General features: G+C 42.1%; 2 protein-coding genes across 2 annotated transcripts in view; one reads left to right on the plus strand and one right to left on the minus strand.

Annotated features, from left to right (window-relative positions):
- Positions 1–4,572, minus strand: part of CHRNA7 (cholinergic receptor nicotinic alpha 7 subunit) — a 37,811-nt gene extending 33,239 nt beyond the window's left edge. The window contains exons 1-2 of the mRNA XM_071755034.1: positions 4,336–4,572; positions 3,071–3,210 (exon numbers count right to left, since the gene is read on the minus strand). Coding sequence (XP_071611135.1) covers positions 3,071–3,210; positions 4,336–4,390 — 195 coding nt within the window. The 5' untranslated portion in view covers positions 4,391–4,572. The remainder of the gene's footprint in view (positions 1–3,070; positions 3,211–4,335) is intronic.
- Positions 1–20,632, plus strand: part of MYO1E (myosin IE) — a 236,796-nt gene that overhangs the window by 103,667 nt on the left and 112,497 nt on the right. The window lies entirely within an intron of this gene.

Raw genomic sequence — 20,632 nt, forward strand, 5'->3', positions numbered from 1 at the left:
TGAAGCTTAATTTACTTCATGGTTGGTATCTTTCCTGTCAATCCCAGATCTCTGAGAAAGCAATGCAGTCAGTTTTACAGCAAGCAGAATGAGCTGTAACTAAACTGCCAGTACAAAAACTCTGACTTCCTACTGATAATAATAATAATAATAATAATAATAATAATAATAATAGTAATAGTAATAGTAATAGTAATAATAGTTGTTCCTATTATTGACGGGGGTTTTTTTGAAAGACACATGAGATCAAAAACTCCCTTTTGAATCACAGTAGCCAAGACTGCCAGTCATTAACTATACCTAGATTTTAGTGATCTGTGAATACTTGTCCTTGAGTTGGTATGTTTTTTAATTAAACTTGACAACCCTGGAAGAAACCAACCCTGTGAAGCTGACTGCCTGCTGGCCTTCAGCCATTTGTGTCTCCAACAGCCAACTGTGCATACAGTAGTCAAGGACAAGATTAGAGCCATGTCAGGAAAATGGGGATGAGAGCATCCCACTATTAACTCTTAGAAATGCAAAGGAAACCTTTATAGTATAGATTCAAGTAGGAAAAAGGTCTCATGGGCATTCAGCTTATTCTGTTCAGGAAAATGGTTTTGGTGACACAAGCCTTCTATAAGCTCTGTCATCACCAGAAGGGTTTGGCCATACAACAAACCTTTCCCAGGGTGGTTAATATTTAAAACCCCATTAGCTTAACATATTCAGGCCAAATGTGTCTATCTAGAATGATACCAGAACTACAGTTTCTGAAAGCCAGGGAATGAATCGATCTGCTCATATTTGGAACAAAGTGCTCTTTCAAGCTCTCCTGTTCTGAAATAATTCTGAAATGAATTGTATGTAGCATAGTGCTAACAGTAACAAAACCAACTGAACAAAAAAAAAAACCCCAGAGCATCAGGGGTTATATCCTGGTTATCAAAATAAACCAACCACTAAAGTAATGAATACACAGTTGTACTAAGATTACAAAAAATCCTTTGGAGGTGACTGCACTGTCCTGTACCAAAGCAGAGGTTCTTCCAGTAGCTGTGAGAATGCACATGTGCAGCAGGTCCTTTCCCAAACGGGAGCTACAGAAAGACTTGTAAATTAAGCCCATGGTTGGGAAGGGGATTTATTGAAGCCCATGTACTGTGCTGAGTTCTGCAGAGATACATTAAAATGTGGAAGTTTTGCTCAGGTGCTCAGTTTGAACTGGCTTTGAGCAGACTAGCTAAGCTTTCCTGAAGATACTGGCCTATTATTACCAAAAATAAAAATCTCACTAAAAACAGCTACCCAGAATGTATAGCTGCAACTGGAGACTCCAGCCAGAAGGAGCTGCTGCTGGGCACTAAGGGCCTGATGCACTGGAAAGAGGAGCTAGAACAAAGAGGGCATGGTCTTAAGTTGTGCCAGGGGAGGTTTAGGTTGGACATTAGAAAGAATTTCTTTACTGAGAGGGTGATCAAGCATTGGAATGGGCTGCCCAGGGAAGGGGTGGATTCTCCATCCCTGGAGATATTTCAAAAGAGCCTGGATGTGGCACTCAGTGCCATGGGCTGGGAACTGCAGCGGGAGTGGATCAAGGGTTGGACTTGAGGATCTCTGAGGTCCCTTCCAACCCAGCCAATTCTAGGATTCTGTGATTCTATGAAAGCTCCATCACACAGATGATATGGGACCAAGAGAACCAAGTGGTTATTTCTGCCTGGTCCTTCACATTCCCTGCTGAACGTGGGGAGACACCTGTAAAGGTTTCAGACCTGTGAGAATAGTGGCAGCAGTAGCTCAGGTGGAGACCTTCAGGCATTGACCTTTGAAGCACACAGAGTCTTTCCCATACTGCCCTTTGTTCTCTTCAACTTCCTTCCCACTGCCCTTTGAACACCTCTTTCTTTGTGTTACCTTGACACATTCTAAAGGTACCAAATTAGAAGATGAATCATGAAATTAATATACCCCTTATTAATGCAGCATCATTTCTGCCTTTTGTGTTGCTTGACAAGGACAGAGCCAACATATTTTGCCTGTTGGCTTTACTGGCACTGGCACTGAAACAGCTCACTTCTTATGACTGCCTACTCTCACTTCAGCAAATAGTAATTATCACACTGGAAATACACATCCTAGTTTTCACCTTAGGTCTAATGAATCTAAAACTTGCAAAATATGTACAGAAACTATGAGCATTTAAACCTGCAGAGTTCTGTGTATGCTTGTGGTGACCTTTAAATGGTGTATGAAGTGTCTGGATTTTAGCAAACAGCAGGTTGTAAAGGAACAGAAAGCAAGCTTCGTGCCATGAGTAATCCCATCCTTTTTTTTTTTTTTTCTTTTATTTTATTGTGCCTCAAGCTTCAAGGATTTGATGGAAAGATAATGGCATTTTGAGGCTAACTACTCGTTTTAAGTAATTAACTTTATTGTTTACCTTAGTTAGCTGAATTTAAAAAAAAAAAAAAAACAACCCAAAACTTTAAACTCACATGTTGAGTTTGGTCCATTATGACAGAGTGAAGCTTAAATTACTCATATTTGAACTCAAAAGAAGATTCTATGGTGCATTTAGGAAGCCTGCCAAGCGCTGCCCAGGAATATCTGTCAATATAGCAAAAATCTGTGGCTGCAAATACTTAGGCAGCTGAAATGTAAATCATACAGAACGTAGTAATCTTGTCTAAATAAGATAAGAAATAATATAACTTGGATTTTGGCCTGAACACCCCCTTCCTCTCCATCCCTCCATCTCAAAAATAAGTTCTTTAGTGACCACCAGAAATAAACAATTTTGTGTTTGCATCCCCCCCTCGACCAGATCTCTTGTTCTAAGCACTGTTAAGGATTCAAAAGGCAAAGTATGCACTCTGAGCTTTACTTTAAATATTTCATAAGGCTAAGAAGGTTGGGAAATGCTGACAAGATAGAAAGAAAAAGGCAACCTTTACTTTTAAGTTTACATCTTTAAAATTCGGTGTTGTGTCTTGAATTATTTGTGCTTTCCAATATCTTGTAGTGCCTTCCTTTGGAAAAATTCACCCTTTTAAGGAAATACTTTCCTAGATGGTTAGAGACTCACCACATCCATGATCTGCATGAGGCTGAGGGTGAAATAGACAGTGAGTGGCTGGGAGTCATTCGCAACTGGTCTCTCCAGGGGGTTGTAATTTTTCAGCAGCTCTTTGTAAAGCTTCCTTTGGAACTCTCCTTGCAGGGACTCTTTAGGCACAGGAATAGATAGATAAATAATTAGGAATCTATATCAGAAAGTAAAGCTGGGACAGATGCTCTTTTCCTGCTGTCAGATATTATGTATCTCTTATTTTACCTGCTGTGTTCCCAGAAAGATGGCACTGTAATTATAGTGATAGTTCATTAGCTACTACAGCAAAATCTTAACACAAATGTATCACTCTTTCTTTTCATTCCTGCCTGTAAGGGAGATTCCCTGTTTGATCATTTCTTGGCTGGCCAGGAGTGATGAATTCTAAATACTAATGATGCTTTGTCAGTATAGGCACCCTTTGGCCCAGCAGTGAGAAGTGATGAAGAGGAAACACACCACCTGTATTTTGACACCTGTCCTGGCTTAGCCTTAACCAGAAAAGCAGAACATCGATATGGCAGAGGGCATCAGCAAGTCAGTGGGAGAAAAATGGCCACAGGTTAGACTGAATCCTGCTCTCAGACTGCTTCATACTGAGAACTCTTTGGGGAAAGTACTCTCTGTTTTCTTCTCTGCTCATGCAGCTACAAATAAACCAGGGAAGGTCTGGGATTCCTAGCAGGGATGGTAAACACTGCATTAATATACATGATAATATTCAGGGATTTATGTCCTTTTTACACCTCTAATCCAGGGAGGGTTTTTATTCTGCCGTTTTTCTAGGGAGAGAGCACGTCCACTTGGATGGAGCAGAGTAGACCAGGCAGTCTTAGAAAGAAAGGAAATCTGGGTCAGGGAAGGAACAGGTCCCCTGGATTAGAGACCTCCCTGTCCCCACTCCAAACAGACTTTTCTCTTCCCTCTTATTTTCTAGTCCGGAACTGCCCCTCACAGAAAGCCACAGCGTCTGTCCTAAAGCAGCCACCATTTAAGTGCCTTGACGGAGTTTGGTCCCCTCCCCATTGCTCTGTCCGTCTCCCATGTCCCTTCCCAGCAGCTCCCAGCGCTGGCAAGCCCGCCGAGCGGCCCGGGACATGCCCCCGCCGCAGCGTCCATGTGTGGGGAGAGAGAGGGCTGCGGGGGAAGGGATGGCGAGGGCCGAGGACCCGCCGTGCCGAGGAGCATCCCGCCCGCCCGCATGCCGCCCCGGCTGCCCGCGGAGCTCGGCGTTCACTCACCGCGTACGAGCCCCGCCGTGGCGAGCAGCCACACCGCCAGCTCCTGGAGGCCCATTCCGGGAGACCCAGCGCGGCGAGGCAGGGTGACAGCAGCAGCGGCTTCTCCCGCCGTCCAGCCCCGCCAGCCCCGAGAGGCGCGGGCCGGCGCCGAACCGCTGATCCGGGCCCCTGGGAGCCGCCGGCGCCCCGGGGACCTGCGGCAGCTCGGTCCCTTCCTGCGACCGCACCGGAGCTCGCCCTACGGCGCTGCCGGCTCGGGCGGAGCGGAGGGATGCTGACGGCCCGCCTCCGCGTCCTGCCTCTCCGCCTGATGGATTTCCCTTCCTTCCCTAATCCTTGAGCGTCCCCGGGCCGGAGGGGAGGGAGTGGACCCTCTCGCAGGCTGTTACGGCAGCCGGAGGGATGCGGTGCGGTGGGCAGAGCGGCCCCGGCATTATAGAGACGAGAGCGGGGGCAGCCCCCTCCCTGCTGGGCAGCCGCCCCCCGCAGCCCTCCCCGAGCCCCGCCAGCTGACGCCCTCCCGCAGCGCTCCGGGTGCGGCGGGGCTCCGGCCCTCCCTGCCCGCGGGACGGAGTCACCGGGAGCCGAGGCTGCTCCTGGCGGGGTCGGCAGCCAGCCCTGCCCGCCCCGGTCCCGGCAGAGCAGCCGGCGTGCCCGGGCGCCGTAGGACAAGCACCCTGCCCGCGGTAACCGGAAAGCCAAAGGGCAGAACGAGCGGCGGGAAGCTGCCCGCACAGCTCCCCTCTGCAACCGAGAGCTCGGTCATTCTCCTTTGCCATCAGCAGCAGCTGCTGCTGTGGAAGGCGTGAATTAGTCAAAGGGCAGCAGTTATCCCCGGGCAGGATACCACTGGCTGGGCCGAGAGGGGAAGCTGCAAGGGGGAAAGCAACCAGAGTGAGGATCCAGGGCAGGGCCAGTTCTTGCTGGCCCTAGACAGGAATTCGGCTTTGGTCATGTTTTTGGGAGGAGGGAGATGGGCAAAATGATGTTGTACACATGGCTGTTAAATCCCCAGCAGAGATACAGGGCTAGGGGGCTCAGGTGCTAGATGTTTTTCTGGATATGGAAAAGCAGCCCTGGCTGAAATGTGTTGTGTTTAGTGTTGACAAACCCATGACTGAGTAAAATAATGTCTGAGCTCCTGACAGGTGGAGGTATAATGCGCCACAGTTGGAAAACAGGCCTAGAAAATACAGTGCATTTTGTTGATTGTTTGATTCCCATTTGCAACTTTAAGCACGTTTTTGAGACCGTGGGTGGGTTATTTCTTTCAGTCCAAAGCCCTGCCCTTCAAATCTAGCTGCTGCAATAAATGAATGTCCTAGGCAGCTGCATGTAAGGCAGAATGGTATTGAAGTGTCCTCATTTGCAAGGGGTAACTGAATGCTTGTTTTTCAAATAGCCCAGCAAACAGCAGATTTGTCCATGTTAATTCTCAGCTTTAAAAATCCAGGAAATCTGTTTCGGCTGAAGCACTGACCTTATTTATGTAGCCACTATTTAAATATTTTTAAGTGTTGAGCACAGAACTGGGTGAAACTGGGGGCAAACTGAGTAGGCCAGCACACTGGTGCATCATGTTCCAGCCATAATGTACAGGAGGACTGAAACATTCCCCTTTTCAAACGAGCCAGCATGTCCAATGGCTTTTCCAAGGGGTAGTTTTGGAAGCCATGAAATGACCGTGGTAACTCTCCAAAAGCCAGGGCTTAGCTGATATGGGGGCATACACTGTCCAAGTTCTCAGGTGTTCCTTTTAATAATCCATGTAGATTCCGTTTATTATTTCTCTTTTTTGTTTTATGAGGTTTTTTTCCTGTGAGATGTTGACCTTTTTGGACCAGCTAGCAGGCAGGAGTGAGTTGCTAGGGGAGCTGTGTTACTCACAGAAAATCCATTTGTACTGCAGCCCTCCCGTGGCAGTGCTCTTAGTATCTGGATTTTTGCCTTGTCTCGTTTTGGGTAGGAAATTTACTTTCTTTCCTCCTGCTCTTGTTATACACTGCTGTTTTGGCACAGGTGCCCCAGATCTTTCTGGCTGTAAACAGCATAAATTGTTCGGGCAAGAAATCTGGAGAGGAAATCTACAGTTCATGGCTGACCTCTACTGTTGGCTCATTTTTTTCCCTGCACATTGCTTTGTTGGCTGCTGCCTCACCTGGGTGGTGAAGGCACAGGCAGCAGTGAAAGCCCAGTAGAAGGATGCACAGCCTGAGGTCCCCAGGGCTCTGTTCTAGGACAGAGGCCCTGAGTGAGTAGGGCCCATGATAATTTCTATCATGCCAACACCTTTCAGAATTCATTCTTGTCTTTTATTACTGCTTGCATACACTCACATTAAAGTGTGAGCATAATTATTAAACAGTGGTAATACCACTGTGATAATGTGAATGAAGTATCTCAAATGAAGTAACTGTAGTGATTTCTCAGCATATCTACCCCGTGGGGGCTTTTCTCTGTCAAAAAGTATTACAGGTTTTCATTTACGTCATGCTTAGCACATTTCCCCTTTGATTTCTCTGTAAGGAATTATTTGTTCCTCTCATTTTAGCCTCTTTCAGATCCTTCTGAGTAATTTTGTCATTCTGGGGCTTGGCATTTATTCACAGGATTACAGATTCACTTTGCCATGTTTTTTCATGAGTGTGAACAAAAAAGTTAGCAAAGCTGCTTTTTTTCACCCTGGTTAGTTTAAAATAACTGCATAATTTAGGGTTCATGGAAGCTAATTAAAGTTGACAAGAAATCTGCATATTAGTCCTGCAGTTTCAACAGATTCTCATCTATAAACATCTGAACATCAACCTTATTTATCTTGTCCTAGAGCAACACGCTAGAAATTTTTCTTTGCTGAAGTAATTAGCATCTGCCACAATTTAAATAACTAACAAGAAGTTCACAAAAGTGGTCATTTGATCTCTTCTAATAAAGTCTTCCACTATAAAGCTAAGCTCTAGTCCTTTCAAGCACAGGAATGTTTAAAATGTGACTTTTTTCCTGGCAATGCTAAATAATGATGTATCGAAGCTGAGAGCAAATTCATTTAAACTTTGGAGTTAAAATTGAGGCAGGGTGTATGAAACAGATCAGTCTTACAAAGGCAAATTTCTACAGATAAGATTTCTAAAATGACAAGAAGTTGGGGTACACTCTTCTTGTGAATACTGAATTTTGTCCTTTAGAATTCTAATGGTTAAGTTTTGCTTCATCAAATATAGACATTTTTAATAAGGCTGAGAGGAGAAAGATATTTTTTTTCAGGTCTCTGCATTTTTATCTTGGAATGCATGGACTGCAAATTTACAACTGTATTTCTTACATTGCATAAAACCAGAATTCTGGGATATTCCTTCCCAGCTTCTTCTGCAAAGTCTCAGTATCACTTCTGAAGTAAATCAGTCCAATCCACGCATGATTTGTTTTAACAAATCACAAGCGAAGGTGAAGTTGATACCTTTTGAGCCTATGGAACAACAAACATCATATATCATCTTCTACTTTAAATGAGACCTTGTTCTTTCTCTATAACTGCATCCTTTGTACTGGCACAGCACACTGGTATCTACAGGCTACAGAAGGGCAAATGCCACGGTGAGTGGGGAGGAATTCATCACTCTCAGCTCTGCAGAACTCCCAGTCCTGGCTCAGGGAAAAACCTCTGTTTGTTTCCAAACAGCTGGTGACAACTCCTTTAAGGAAAGTGCTGCAAATGGTAGCATGCAGAGAATGGAAACAAGAATGAGTAATTATTTTTGCCAGCATACAGAATATTTGAAGGACACGGATTCTTTGGAAGCAGTGAGATTTTCAAACTGAAATTCCTTACTGGACTCAAGGGAACTCTCAAAGGAGCTACCAGATTTTTTTACTGAGGACGAGTGAAGAGTTCCTCCTGAGGGAGGAACTAAAACTACTTTAAATAAACGTTTTGATGGAAATTTCACTACAAATAATTCCAAGTACTAGATCTATTTTATCTGGATCCCCTAGACAGAGAGATACAGCCTCGGGTACTGTGTGTTCAAAGTGCTGAGGAAGGCCAGCTGCAGGTTTGCCATGTTCAGAACACAGGCCAGGTTTCTCCACACAGGCAGCACAGCCCCGAGCAGCCCATGCTCTGGCTTTCCAAACACAGCAAATGTCAGCAGCAGAAAGAGTCTGCTGGCTCCTGGGCTTGCTGAAACAGCCAAGTGTGGGGGAGCAGTGAATCCCTCTTCCAGCTGAATTTCTGCTGTTACAGTTTGTGACAAAGTGCGTGGGACTTTTCCCTACTCATTCCTGGTGTAAAAGAAGACCAGCCAGGCTGCTCATCACATCAGCTGTGAAGCCAGTGACTACGAGTGGGGGTACTAAGTGTCAGCAGCAAAAATCAGGAGCCAGAGGAGTGCACTCTGGCTGCTGTAAATGAAAGTGAAAAAGCAAGTTTAAAGCCCTGTGTGTAAGCCCCCTCAAATGAGACCTTTCTGAAGAGCTGGTGCCAGGGAGCTGGGCTCATCACCAGAGTGAGGGTGGTGTAGTTGTATGAATGAGTGTGTTATTGTTGGATATTTAAGCAATACATGGAAATATAGCCCTCAGTCATATGTGATTCATCTCCACAGCACTGAAGAACCTGACAGAATAAATGCCTGACTAATGGTCCCAGCACAGATATCTGAAGTAAACATTTTATGAGCAAGCTGTGTGGTAGCAATGAAAATAGGCACATGCACAGAGGAAAGACATTTCCAGTAATAAACCTGCCTTTGATTTTAGTGATAGTTCTCAAAATAAAACTCCCCTGATTTCTAGTAACATCAAAAGGGTTTTGTTAGGCATGAGCGAATGCAAATTGTTTTCAGTGTGTTTTTTCTTGAACTAGATTTAAAAGACCAGAGTGAGTTCATAAAATTATTATGGACCTTTTTCTCTAAAACTTCATTTTAGTATGACAATGAGGTGGATAAAAAGGAGAATGGAGCCATAAAGTAAAGAGAAGAAGGAACTGCCTGTTTTATTCAGTGATTTTAATTAGGTTGGAGGATTTTTGAAGATTGGGTAGTCTTTCAGGTATCTCATTTAGCATTTGTTTTGCAGGACTACTGGTTATTTTAATGACTAACTGTAAGATAAAAGAGAAGATAAAAATGAAGTAGAAAAGATAAAAATGAAGCAAAAATCTGACCTACAATTTGTCTACCAATTAGATCAACATACTTGGAATGTGTTCTCACATTCAGAGAGAATCTTGCTTCACACAGCTTTGGGACTTCCTTCTGTGTGTCTTGCTAGTGCAGATACAAGAGGCCAAATCCCTTCTTTTGTAATTCTATTGCTATCGAATTAGATCCATTTGGTATTTTATTAGAGCATAAGAAAAATTATCACAGTTACTTAAGCCAGACAAATAAACCAAGAAATTTATGGGAGCTTATTTGAATCTTTCTGGTTTTTGTATTTCAACTTAATTTTTTAACCAGAAGTTCTTGGATACCAACCTCTTTTAATGAAACTAAACTTTCAGAGATTTGTCTGGTTTTGCTATATATGAATCTTAATTTTCAATTAAAGCTATTGCTCCTAGTAAATCCTTTAGGATGCCTAAGTGAAAATGCTGTGGGTATCTCTAATGGCTGTAGTTCAAGATTACCTTTTTATCACAGTCAAAATTGTTATTCTGGATTCTCACTTAATTATGAAGATAATGCAATTTGACAGGTCAGAGGCAGCCATGGCATTGCTAATGCCAGGCTGCAAGCATAGCTTCTAAGTAGCTGAGATGGCTTGAATATTTTAAGTAATAATTTATCAGTTTGCTGATTCATTGTCTGTGGTGCTGATTTTTGCAACCCAAACATTTGAATGTTTTCACAAATTCATAGAATGGGACCTTAAAGATCACCTAGTTCCAACCCCCCTGCCATGGGCAAGGACACCTCCAACTAGACCAAGTTTCTCCAAGCCCCATCTAACCTGGCCTTGAACACTCCCAGAGATGAGACATCCACAATTTCCCTGGGCAACCTGTGCCAGTCTCTCACCACCCTCCCATTAAAAAATTTCTTCCTAATGTCTAACCTAAAGCTCCCCTTTTACAGTTCAAAGCCATTATCTCTTGATGCCATCAGCAAGCTTGCTGAGGGTGTGCTCAATTCCACTGCCCATGTTGCTGAGAAAGATGTTAGAAAGCACCACGTGATGATGATCAGAAGATAGAATATGTTACCAGCACAGTTTTCAGAAGCACTGCAGTTGATTTGGAGCCCTTGTCATGCTATTTAAAGAGATTCTTATCACCTGGGAGCTTAAGTCTTATGGGAACCCAATGAGTTTCTATGCCTGAGAGCAGTTCTCTAAGTAGGCAGCTGTATTTTATTCTTAGGAATAAAATAAATAATAAATCACCAGAATGTTTTTGAAAATTTTACCCTATAATATGTTTTCATTGTAACATTTCAAGTTTGAACATTGTGTGACAAACTTATTTAAATGGTTGATTTGGAAAGTTCTGAATGTCAAAGCCCAGGAATCCTCATTTAAATGTGTTACAAGAACCCAGTTCTCCCAAATATCTCTTGCAGAGTGGAGATCAGCTGAATGTGTCTTATGTAAGCCAAGCACAGGTGCTAAGTTCCTGCTGATGTCTTTAGGGTATTTTCCTAGTGACAGAGGACTGGTAACTAACTTGTCAGTGTGATCCTGACAGGTCACTGAGCAGCAGTTTGGCAGTAACACATTTTCCTCACTGTCGACCTGGTTTGAAGTTGAGTCACTCCACTAAGTTGTTCTGATTCCCTAATGGGTTCTGAGCTGCTTTGAGTTTTCTGCTGCTTCCTGAATCCTGTGTAGCAGATCTCTGCATGAGATTGCCAGATTCAGCCCCAAATTCCAGTTTCATTGTAAAATTTTTCTAGTTTTTGGGAGGAAGTGGCAAGCTTCCTTTGAGGAGGAAGAAAGAGTTGTTTTTCCTCTCTCTGAAATACAACATTTTCTTTGTTAAAAAACTGAGTAATTAGAAAACTGCTGGTCTGCTGGTTTTTTCCACTTTTTAGTGAAGTCTGAAGATTTTTAGAGTATCTTGTTGGTGGTGCAAACACACATTCAGATTAATTATTTGAGAAATGTACTTCTGTAATTTATAACCCAGTGGGGACTGAGATACATTCAGTGCATCCAGTTTCTTCAACAGGGACTGCACAGACCATGAAGAAAACAAGAATATCATTGTGTAACTCACAAGGCTAAGACACCAAGCAAGGTAGAAGAGGATGATAGCCAGGTAAATTTTGAATTTTTGTCTTTGAACATCTTGCTAGAGCCTACAGGAGTTAATTGCATCTTCCTGATGTTATCTTGAGCTATGTAATTGAACTGGAAATCCTTTGCTTTTCTGAAGAGGAGCTAACAAAGGGAACCCAGCTTCACACAAAGCTGCCATACTAACCCACAAGATCCCCAGTTTCATACAAGTGGGGTACATGTGGAAAAGTTGGAGTGGGCTCTGTGAGGAGAGTAGTAAGCAGGTGGAGAGCCTCCCAAGGCTAAACCATGAAAAAATACTGGAAATGTATGCAGGGCTTAAATGTTTCTCTCCTGTCAGGGTTTAACACTGGCCCAGCAATTAAACTGAGTAACAGATGCTCTCTATTAATCTCTCTCTCCTCCCTGATAAGAAAGGAGAGAGAATAAGGGAGAGAGACTTATGGGTTGGAAACTAAACTACACAACTTTAATGAAACAGTAATGATAAATAGGAAAAATTAATAAATATATACAAATATACAAGAAAATGGATCCCACGTTCCTCCTCCCTTTCCCCCAATAGCTCTCACGTCACCCCCGAGGCTGCAGGGCAGCCCTGGGAAAGTCCAGGCTGGAATCCTGGAGTCAGCAGCAGTTGGGAACTGGAGGCAGAACACACAGATATGGGCTGGCACGGATCAGGAGCACAGGCAGAGGAAGGGATGGAATCCTTCCAGGATGCTGGGTGAAGGAAGGGAAGCAGGAAAGGCAGGAAGGGCAGGCAGCTGGAAGCTGGAAATCAGGAAATCTGGCTTGGCCCTCGTGATCCCTCAAATTTATACTGAGGATGACGTATATGGGATGGAATACTCTGTTTGGTCAATTCTGGCATCTATCTTGTCCGTTCCTCCCCAAAGGAGGGATGCAGGTGGGACCTCTTTATGTTTTCTTCAGAGCTGAGCAGTGTCCTTGGCTCTGCACACCAGTCTCTAGCAGTAACTATAAACATCAAGTGTTATCAGTCCTAGAAGCAGACACTGTCTGAGAAACTTGCTGTTAATTTCAGCAAGTGCAACTACTTACAAGAGACTTAGCAAAAAGCAAAAATACAAGACAGAAAATCACCTTTATCCTGGCCCAAACCAGGACATCTCCCTCCGTGTTCCAAAGGCATCAGTCCTTTCTGTCTGGACTACCTAATAGAAAATAGAATATGAGGAAATAGAAATAGAAAATGAGGAAAGCTGTAGGATCATGCAAATTGATGCCTGTATTACTGGTGGAATTGAGTCTTGGTTCCAAGGCATGTTTATGTGTATGATGTAAGTACCTGGTGCTATTACTATGATAGTGATATATTTTGTGTTATTTCAAACTGCAGATTATCCTATGTAGAATAATTTCCCTGACATTTCTGAAGGACCTCTGTGTGGTTTGGGAAATTGGGACAGAAGCATTTTCCTTCTTGAATACTTTGTAAGACAAATCAAAGAACCTGTTCTTTTGATAAGTAAAAAAAATTATTACTGTCTTTAAAAACGATTCTTTCCCCCGGGAACCAGAAGATTTCCTCGTCATAAGGTTTGGGGTTTTTTGGTTTGGTTTGGGGCTTGTTTGTTTGTTTTGGTTGGATTTTTGTTTGGTTTTTTTTTTTTAGCATAATGCTATTTATGAAATTTCTGGAAGTGTAACACTGAATCCTGAGCTTTGAAATTCTTTGCAAATAGCCACAATCAAAGTTGCCCAAAGTGCAAAGAAGCAGCAATTAAAATATTAACTATCAGTTGATATTCCACGATGCTTCCCACATACTCATTTATAAAACTCTCAAGCTTTAAGCTTTGTATAAATAGCATTTATTTACTGCCATGGTATCATTGCAAGTTTGATGTCTGAGGAAGGGTAAGGGGGTACTACTGGTGAGAGGGAACTAGTAATGATTGTTACCTGCTCTCTGTGTCATAGCTTTGCTGTGTAATCTTGAGAGATTATTTAAATTAATGGCACGAGATTTCCTTTAACTTCAGTTGTTATAATCCCTGTCTAAAAAGGATATTGTAAAACTGATCATTATTTTATTACACAACCAAATGGTGTTGGTGTACTAAGATGTAACTAATGTGCAGCAGGGATGTCTATTTACAAAGGGTCCTTCAGCTTCTGGGAGCTCAAAACCATCAAGTTCAGTAGCAGGTGAATTAAATATGATGGATAGACAGACTCCAGCAATATATTAATTTAATTGCCTCGAGTGAAGGAAAAAAAGTCAGCACAGTACAAAAGGTCATTACTTGTCTGGAATGCTATATTGCAATGGTTTTGTTTTCTACTGGCACCAAACTAGGGTATCAAATTGGTCTTTGTTTGCCAGAACTAGACCGTTTCATTACTTTTATACTGTAAAGAACCACACATTTTCTCTTTTGCACTAACTCCATTAATGCTTCTCTATTTAATTTATTTATTTTTTGTACCTTTCAAGAAGATAGTGATTTGGCTGATGGCAGATTGTCACAAGAAGCCTTAGCATGAATACAAGCAGTTATGTGATACTATACTATAATAGTATTATTGAAACCACACTCACAGAAAGGTGTCTGATACATCCCACATGAGAGAAGCATTTGAAATACGTCTTACACTCATTGGAAAACCAGGTTCATCATGCATGAAGCTCCAGATTTGTTTAGATGCAAAATACAAGATGTCTTTTAGATGTCACATATAAATATGTGTAAACATTTCAGTATTGACCACACTGTGCTTCTGTGAGCAAGGGTGCAAAAAACAGTTGAGTTTGTTTATGATTTGCCATCAATCATACTGCATGACTTTGGGCTGAGAAGACCCTGAGAATGTGAGAGCCAGATCATAGAATCATAGAATCATAGAATGGGCTGGGTTGGAAGGGACCTCAGAGATCATCAAGTCCAACCCTTGATCCACTCCCACTGCAGTTCCCAGCCCATGGCACTGAGTGCCACATCCAGGCTCTTTTTAAATACAGAATCATAATATAGAATCAGATCCTCTGCCACTGTTCCAACAGGCCTTTCCTTTTTCTCTGACTGTTGATGAAGCAAAAGGCTCTCAAAGGAGCATTGCTGTGGATTTTATTTAGTTCTCATTAAGCCTCTAAATGGGGACTAAAATATCTGCTTAGTGAGAATCTTGCTGCTCTCTTGTTAATACCAGAAAATTCCATTGCTATTAGCAGATGTGAACACCTTGCTGTAGTATAGACAATTCCATTCTTGTCCCTGTTAAGTCTCACCTTGAATATAGTCTTTCCCTGATCAGCTTGATGAAAACTCTTTTAAGGTCCAGTGACAAGCAAGAGGAGCTTCATCATCATAATGGAATGTATGAGGGTCTCTGGTCTCTGCTTGGACTTAGATCTTAGAAGAAGACAGGCAACTGCCTCCTTTTTTTGGAGTTTTGCCTCCTTTATTATGCTTTGTTGGGAATTAGGCAGTAGTCATACAGGTGGAGGAGGGCTTATTTTAATAATGCCGTGGTTGCCACATGGAATTCCTGAACATTTTTGGGTGCACAAGGGTCAGGCAGTCCCAGCCTATCTCCAGCAGACTCCCACTCAGCTGCATCTCTGGTTTTGCCTTGGGTAATGGATTTGTCTTAACAGCTGCTGTCCATAAGGAATGATCTTTTGACACAGCAAAATAATTTGTATGACTTCCCCGAGTCCTTCCTACCTGTTGAAATCCTTTCTAGAGCTGTCAGGTTTTGCAGACACGTGTCCTGCCTGCCTTCACCTGAGAAGAATGACATGAGGCAGCAGTAGAGCTTTAAGGAAAGAATAATAATTTCCTCCTCATTTTTCCCATGTTATTTTTTTGATTTAATGTGGTGTGGGCATACTGCAGCCAGGGCAACCTAATGATTGTAAAGAATTGATATACTACTGGGTAGTTTATTGAAATAAAGGGTGTGAATTTATAGATAATGGGCCCAAAGTAGTCCAAAATCAATCAGGAAGATCCACTATCCCACCACTGGGCTCTGTTTCTTGGTAGTATATGCATTTTCTAGTCTCCCTCCACTCTGGATAATGGAGATACATTACTACAAATAAGTGATGATAATATTGCACTAATATTTTTTTTGTCTTATTAGTTCATGATAACTAAAAACTCAAACTATTAAGTAATGGTTGAGGTATTGCTATTAATGTTGCAAGATACCAGAAGGCCATCCCATAAAGCAGCAATCTTTTGTTTTGCAGCATAAAACGTTAGACATGTAAAGAGGTAAGCAAGCAGTTTACTACATCCTGTGAGCTGCCATGTGCATTTTAGGGAAGTGTATGTGGAATTGAATCACAGCACTTCACATATTCAAACTTGTGTAAGATACAAAGATCACAGAAAGATCTTAGTAAAGTAAATGCTATTTATTATTTATAGTAGTAAACAGATTAACAGTTATCTTTTCAAAGGATGGCAGTAGTATAAAATGTTTTAACTTCCATTGTTTTCAGTTATTTGAATTTTGCAAGCTCTACTTTGAGTTGTTATACCTTCCTTGAATTTCATGGTTTATGTAACATATTTGCAATACACTGAAATGACATTAGTGAAGCATGGAAATCCAGCCTTATGTATACAGATATATATATGTTCTAATGTGCAATTACTGAAGCCTTGAAGTTATTAATGAAGATTGCAAGATCACAAAGACCACCCAGCAAGGTGTATGCCTGAATCATAGTCTTGATATCATTGGGAAATGATAGCACAAGGATGAGACAGCAGAGTCAATAAAATCTGGCTTCATTTATAGTCTGTTTCAACTTCAGCTGCATATAATGGAAGCCTATTTACTGCAGTGGTGTTTGAAAATGACCCTTTGCAGAAACTGAAGTCAGGTTTAATGAGAGGAACAGTTTGGAGTATGTGCAGCAGTATAAGGGTGTTATTTTCATTCCTCTTACTCCACAAAAAGCAAAGCTGCTTTCTCCTCTCTTCTCTCACACCAGCAGTTCCTATTCATCCTCTCACACAGTTCAGGCTTTCTGTATTCTGACAGTTACTTCTTCAGTTTTCTTCTCAAACCAGATCCTGGTTTGGTACACGTCCCCAGTGCTCTGCTGAGTTTAGAACATTTTTTCACCCAGCAGCAAAAGTTATGGCAGTCCCACAGATTTTGCAGTGTTTGTGGTTATTTCACGGGATGACTTATCAAGATAATCCTTGCATGGACTGAAAGCAGCTTTCTGTGCTAGGCCCTGAGCTTTGTCTGGTTTTAACTGCTTGGATTATCCTGTGGTCTTTGAGTCAAAGTCAGTATTGGAGTGGGAAGCAGTGCTGGGAGAGGAACCCCTTCTGCATGTCTGCAACATCCTGAGATGATCAGTGTGAAATGCATCTTGCTCTTTTGAGCTTTGCTTCATGTAATATCTTATGCTTTGGAAGAACTGCCCTTTTTTTTCTTTTTTCTGGATTTGAGAGTTTGTCTTATTTTATGCTTTGTGTTGAGAAAAGTTTTGCTGACAGAAAGCACTCCCCCAGCACAACTTGAGACCGTGCCCTCTTGTCTTGCTGAGAGTTGCCTGGGAAAAGAGCCCAACCCCCCCCTGGCTCCAACCTCCTTTCAGGGAGTTGTAGAGAGTGATGAGGTCTCCCCTGAGCCTCCTCTTCTCCAGGCTCTTCTCCTATGAGGAGAGGCTGAGGGAGCTGGGGGTGTTGAGGCTGGAGAAGAGGAGGCTCAGGGGAGACCTCATCACTCTCTCCAACTCCCTGAAAGGAGGTTGGAGCCGGAGGGGGTTGGGCTCTTTTCCCAGGCAACTCTCAGCAAGACAAGAGGGCACAAGAGGTCTCAAGTTGTGCCAGGGGAGGTTTAGGTTGGACATTAGAAAGAATTTCTTTCTGGAGAGGGTGATCAGCCATTGGAATGGGCTGCCCAGGGAAGGGGTGGATTCTCCATCCCTGGAGATATTTCAAAAGAGCCTGGATGTGGCACTCAGTGCCATGGGCTGGGAACTGCAGTGGGAGTGGATCAAGGGTTGGACTTGATGAGCTCTGAGGTCCCTTCCAACCCAGCCAATTCTATGATTCTATGATTCTATGAAAAAGGTAGCCAGGAGCTTTGGTCCCCACTCAGCATTCCTCTCTCAGTGTCTAAAGGACCAGCACAATTATCCTCAGATATTATTTTCTTGAGTAAACAGATGCCTTTACTGCAATTGTACAGAGGGATGTCTTTAGAATGTTTTGGCGTGTTTTGTTTTGTTGGGGGTTTGTTTTGTTGTCACAGCTCATAACATTGTTAAATACTTCCAGAAGCCACCTCGGTGGTATTGCAATGTTTATGGATCACACGGGTCTATTTGAGCATCTTCCTTCATTTGCCAAGAGTAACAGTGACACCCTGTGGCCCATCCGCCGGCACCGCACTGCCACCACCGTTTCCTTGAAAATTCGCCTCTTGATTTCTTGCACGGTGGGGAGTGTCAAGAGGAGGAATCCCTCCTCTACACCTGGGAGAGCTTTATCAGTTTGTCCCGTCTTTCTCCTTGGAACTTTCTGTTATTGGGATGCGTGTCTAATGAGCAGTTCTAAGATGCAGAGAATCCTGTTTGACGGCAAAAAAATTGGGAAGGTAGAGCAGGAAACAGACATATAGCAATGAGGAACAGATTATATAGCACTTTAAATTGGTGCTACAGGAGTATACTGCTGCTCATTGTCTTTTATACCCTTTTTTTGTGTAAGGTGGACACTGTCCACTGAAATATAGAATCATAGAATCATAGAATTAGCTGGGTTGGAAGGGACCTCAGAGATCATCAAGTCCAACCCTAATTTTTTTTTTTTTTTTTTTTTTTTTTTTTTAATATTAAAAAGAATATAAATTATTATAATTAAAAAAATATATATTTTTTTTTATATTTAAAAAAAAATGTCAGTATGTAACAAAATATCTACAATATGAAACTGTACTACCTAAGCTACTAGACACTGATGTTGGGATCACCATTCTTTCAGCTTGCTTAGTGAATCTAACACATTTGCCCTGTAACTTCTAACGTAGTTCTGTTTCGAGTTAAGTCCTTTACTGCACAGGGCTATAGCACCATTGTGTCATGACATGCTAGTGTTAAAAAAAAAAATTAAAAATTAATGAGTGTATCCTTGACACTTGCTATTGCATTCAAGCAATACAGCTGACTGAATGCTGTAGTCTCTACCCTGCAGGTGGTTTAAGCCTCATGCATGCTAAATAGCTGACAGAAGATTTTAAAACTTTATGAGATGAAGCTGCCTGCTTTTGGATGCTTTTGATTTTTGGTGTGAGGATATTTTGGGGTGTTATTTTTTTTGTTTGTTTTAGGATGTAAGAAAGGGAAAAGGGTTTAAGAAATATTGGGTGAAGATTCCTGTAGAAATTAATCTGAATCCTCTGTAAAATTAAGATTGCTTAAAAAAATTAATAGGCATGGAGAGAGGAATGTAATAAATTAGCTTTTGTATTCTCTCTTAGAATTTCAGCCCATTAAATCTTGTCCTATCAAGAGTCCATTTAGATTTGGTGTTTGGATGGTGGGATGGTGTACTTTAAGCATTGGGACAGACTGCAGTAGTCAAGGGTTTGTTCTTGGAAAGTTTTTGTAAGCAGGGTAAACAAGTGTCTGTGACATATTTAAGGTAGAGTTGACTCTATCTTGAAACAAAGAGATGGAGCAGATGGCTTCTCAAGGCATCTTCCTTCAGGTTCCTTCATAACCTTATGGTTATGTCAGTGTACTCTGTATTTTACAGAGATTTTTTGTGCATATACAGTATTACACTTTCCCAAACACACTCTCATTCTGTTTCCTTGAGTGTCATCCAAAAAAAACCTGCCTCTTCTCACTACTGTTTTCCATCTGAGGCTCTGGCAGACCTGTGCTTGGTGCCTTACAGATAGAGACTTGTGGAGTGAGTCCTTAGTTTAACAAGGAAAGCACATTACTGCCACCATCAAAAGCCCTCTATATCCCTGAAGAAAACAGGAATGCTACTGGAGAGCAGCATGGAAAGGAAAAATAAAGCTCCATTTCCAAGTACAGCTGTCTCCTTCTGTTTGGTTTTAAAAGATCCCTGCAGGTCACTTTCCAGACTCAGTTTCCACTTAGCAAAATCAAGTTTTCACAGATTTTCATGTCTGTAGTTCTGTCTTCCTGCCTTTATATTATTCCCTGAAGACATGCTGTTTCTGAGGAGGGGATTTTGCCATGCAACTGGGAAGATGATGGAAAGATACAGGGATTCTAAGTCTTCCTTGAACTGAGCTGTTTCTTGTCAGAGATGAGCAGTCCCTAGCAGACTGTACAGACAAGACATTTTTGACTGATTTAATAGAGAAAACCTAAAAACAAAAGAAACAACCAAACAAAACCCACCACAAAACTAAAAGGAAAGTAACTGAAGGGAAAGCAAAACAAAATAATTTGTTTTTCCAGTTGTTCAAGCAGAATAAAAGGCAGCAGGCAAGTAGGAAGCATTACTTGTGACAAATCAACTAATGGGCCTAGACTCTGGGTTCTGTGGTTTGTATCAAATATATTTTTGTTATCTATATTCAAGCATGTTATTATTTCTTTAATCTCTTTCTGAAATCTTAAAACCTGTCCTGTGCTTCACCAGGAGGCAGCTACTCTTCTTGCCTTTGCCCATGCAGCTACTGTTCCATTGCTGGAGGACCTTTTTTCTCTGTTACATCTCCAGATTTTTCAGTCTTTCTTCATAGTTCTTTTTCCATTCTGGCTTTTTTTTTTTTTTTTTTTTTTTTTTTTTTCCTGCAGAACCCTCTTTGTCTGGAATATGTGAATTCCTTTCACCAGTGGCTAGTCAGAGCACCCTGTGAAAAGAGCAGAATATGGGCAGGCTACACTTTTGTGTGTCCGTGTGTCCGTGCAGCCCCAGCTCACCCTTCCTGCCTGTCTCTTGGCATCACACAAGTCCCCATAACCTGTGCCTCCCTCCTCATGGCACTTTGTGTGGTTTGAAGGTGCTGCTTGACAGTAGCTCACACACCAATATTGTTTTATTTGGGCTTTTAGTTATTAGCTTTAGTG

The sequence above is a fragment of the Heliangelus exortis genome, chromosome 11 (assembly GCF_036169615.1).
Source record: "Heliangelus exortis chromosome 11, bHelExo1.hap1, whole genome shotgun sequence".
NCBI lineage: Eukaryota > Metazoa > Chordata > Aves > Apodiformes > Trochilidae > Heliangelus > Heliangelus exortis.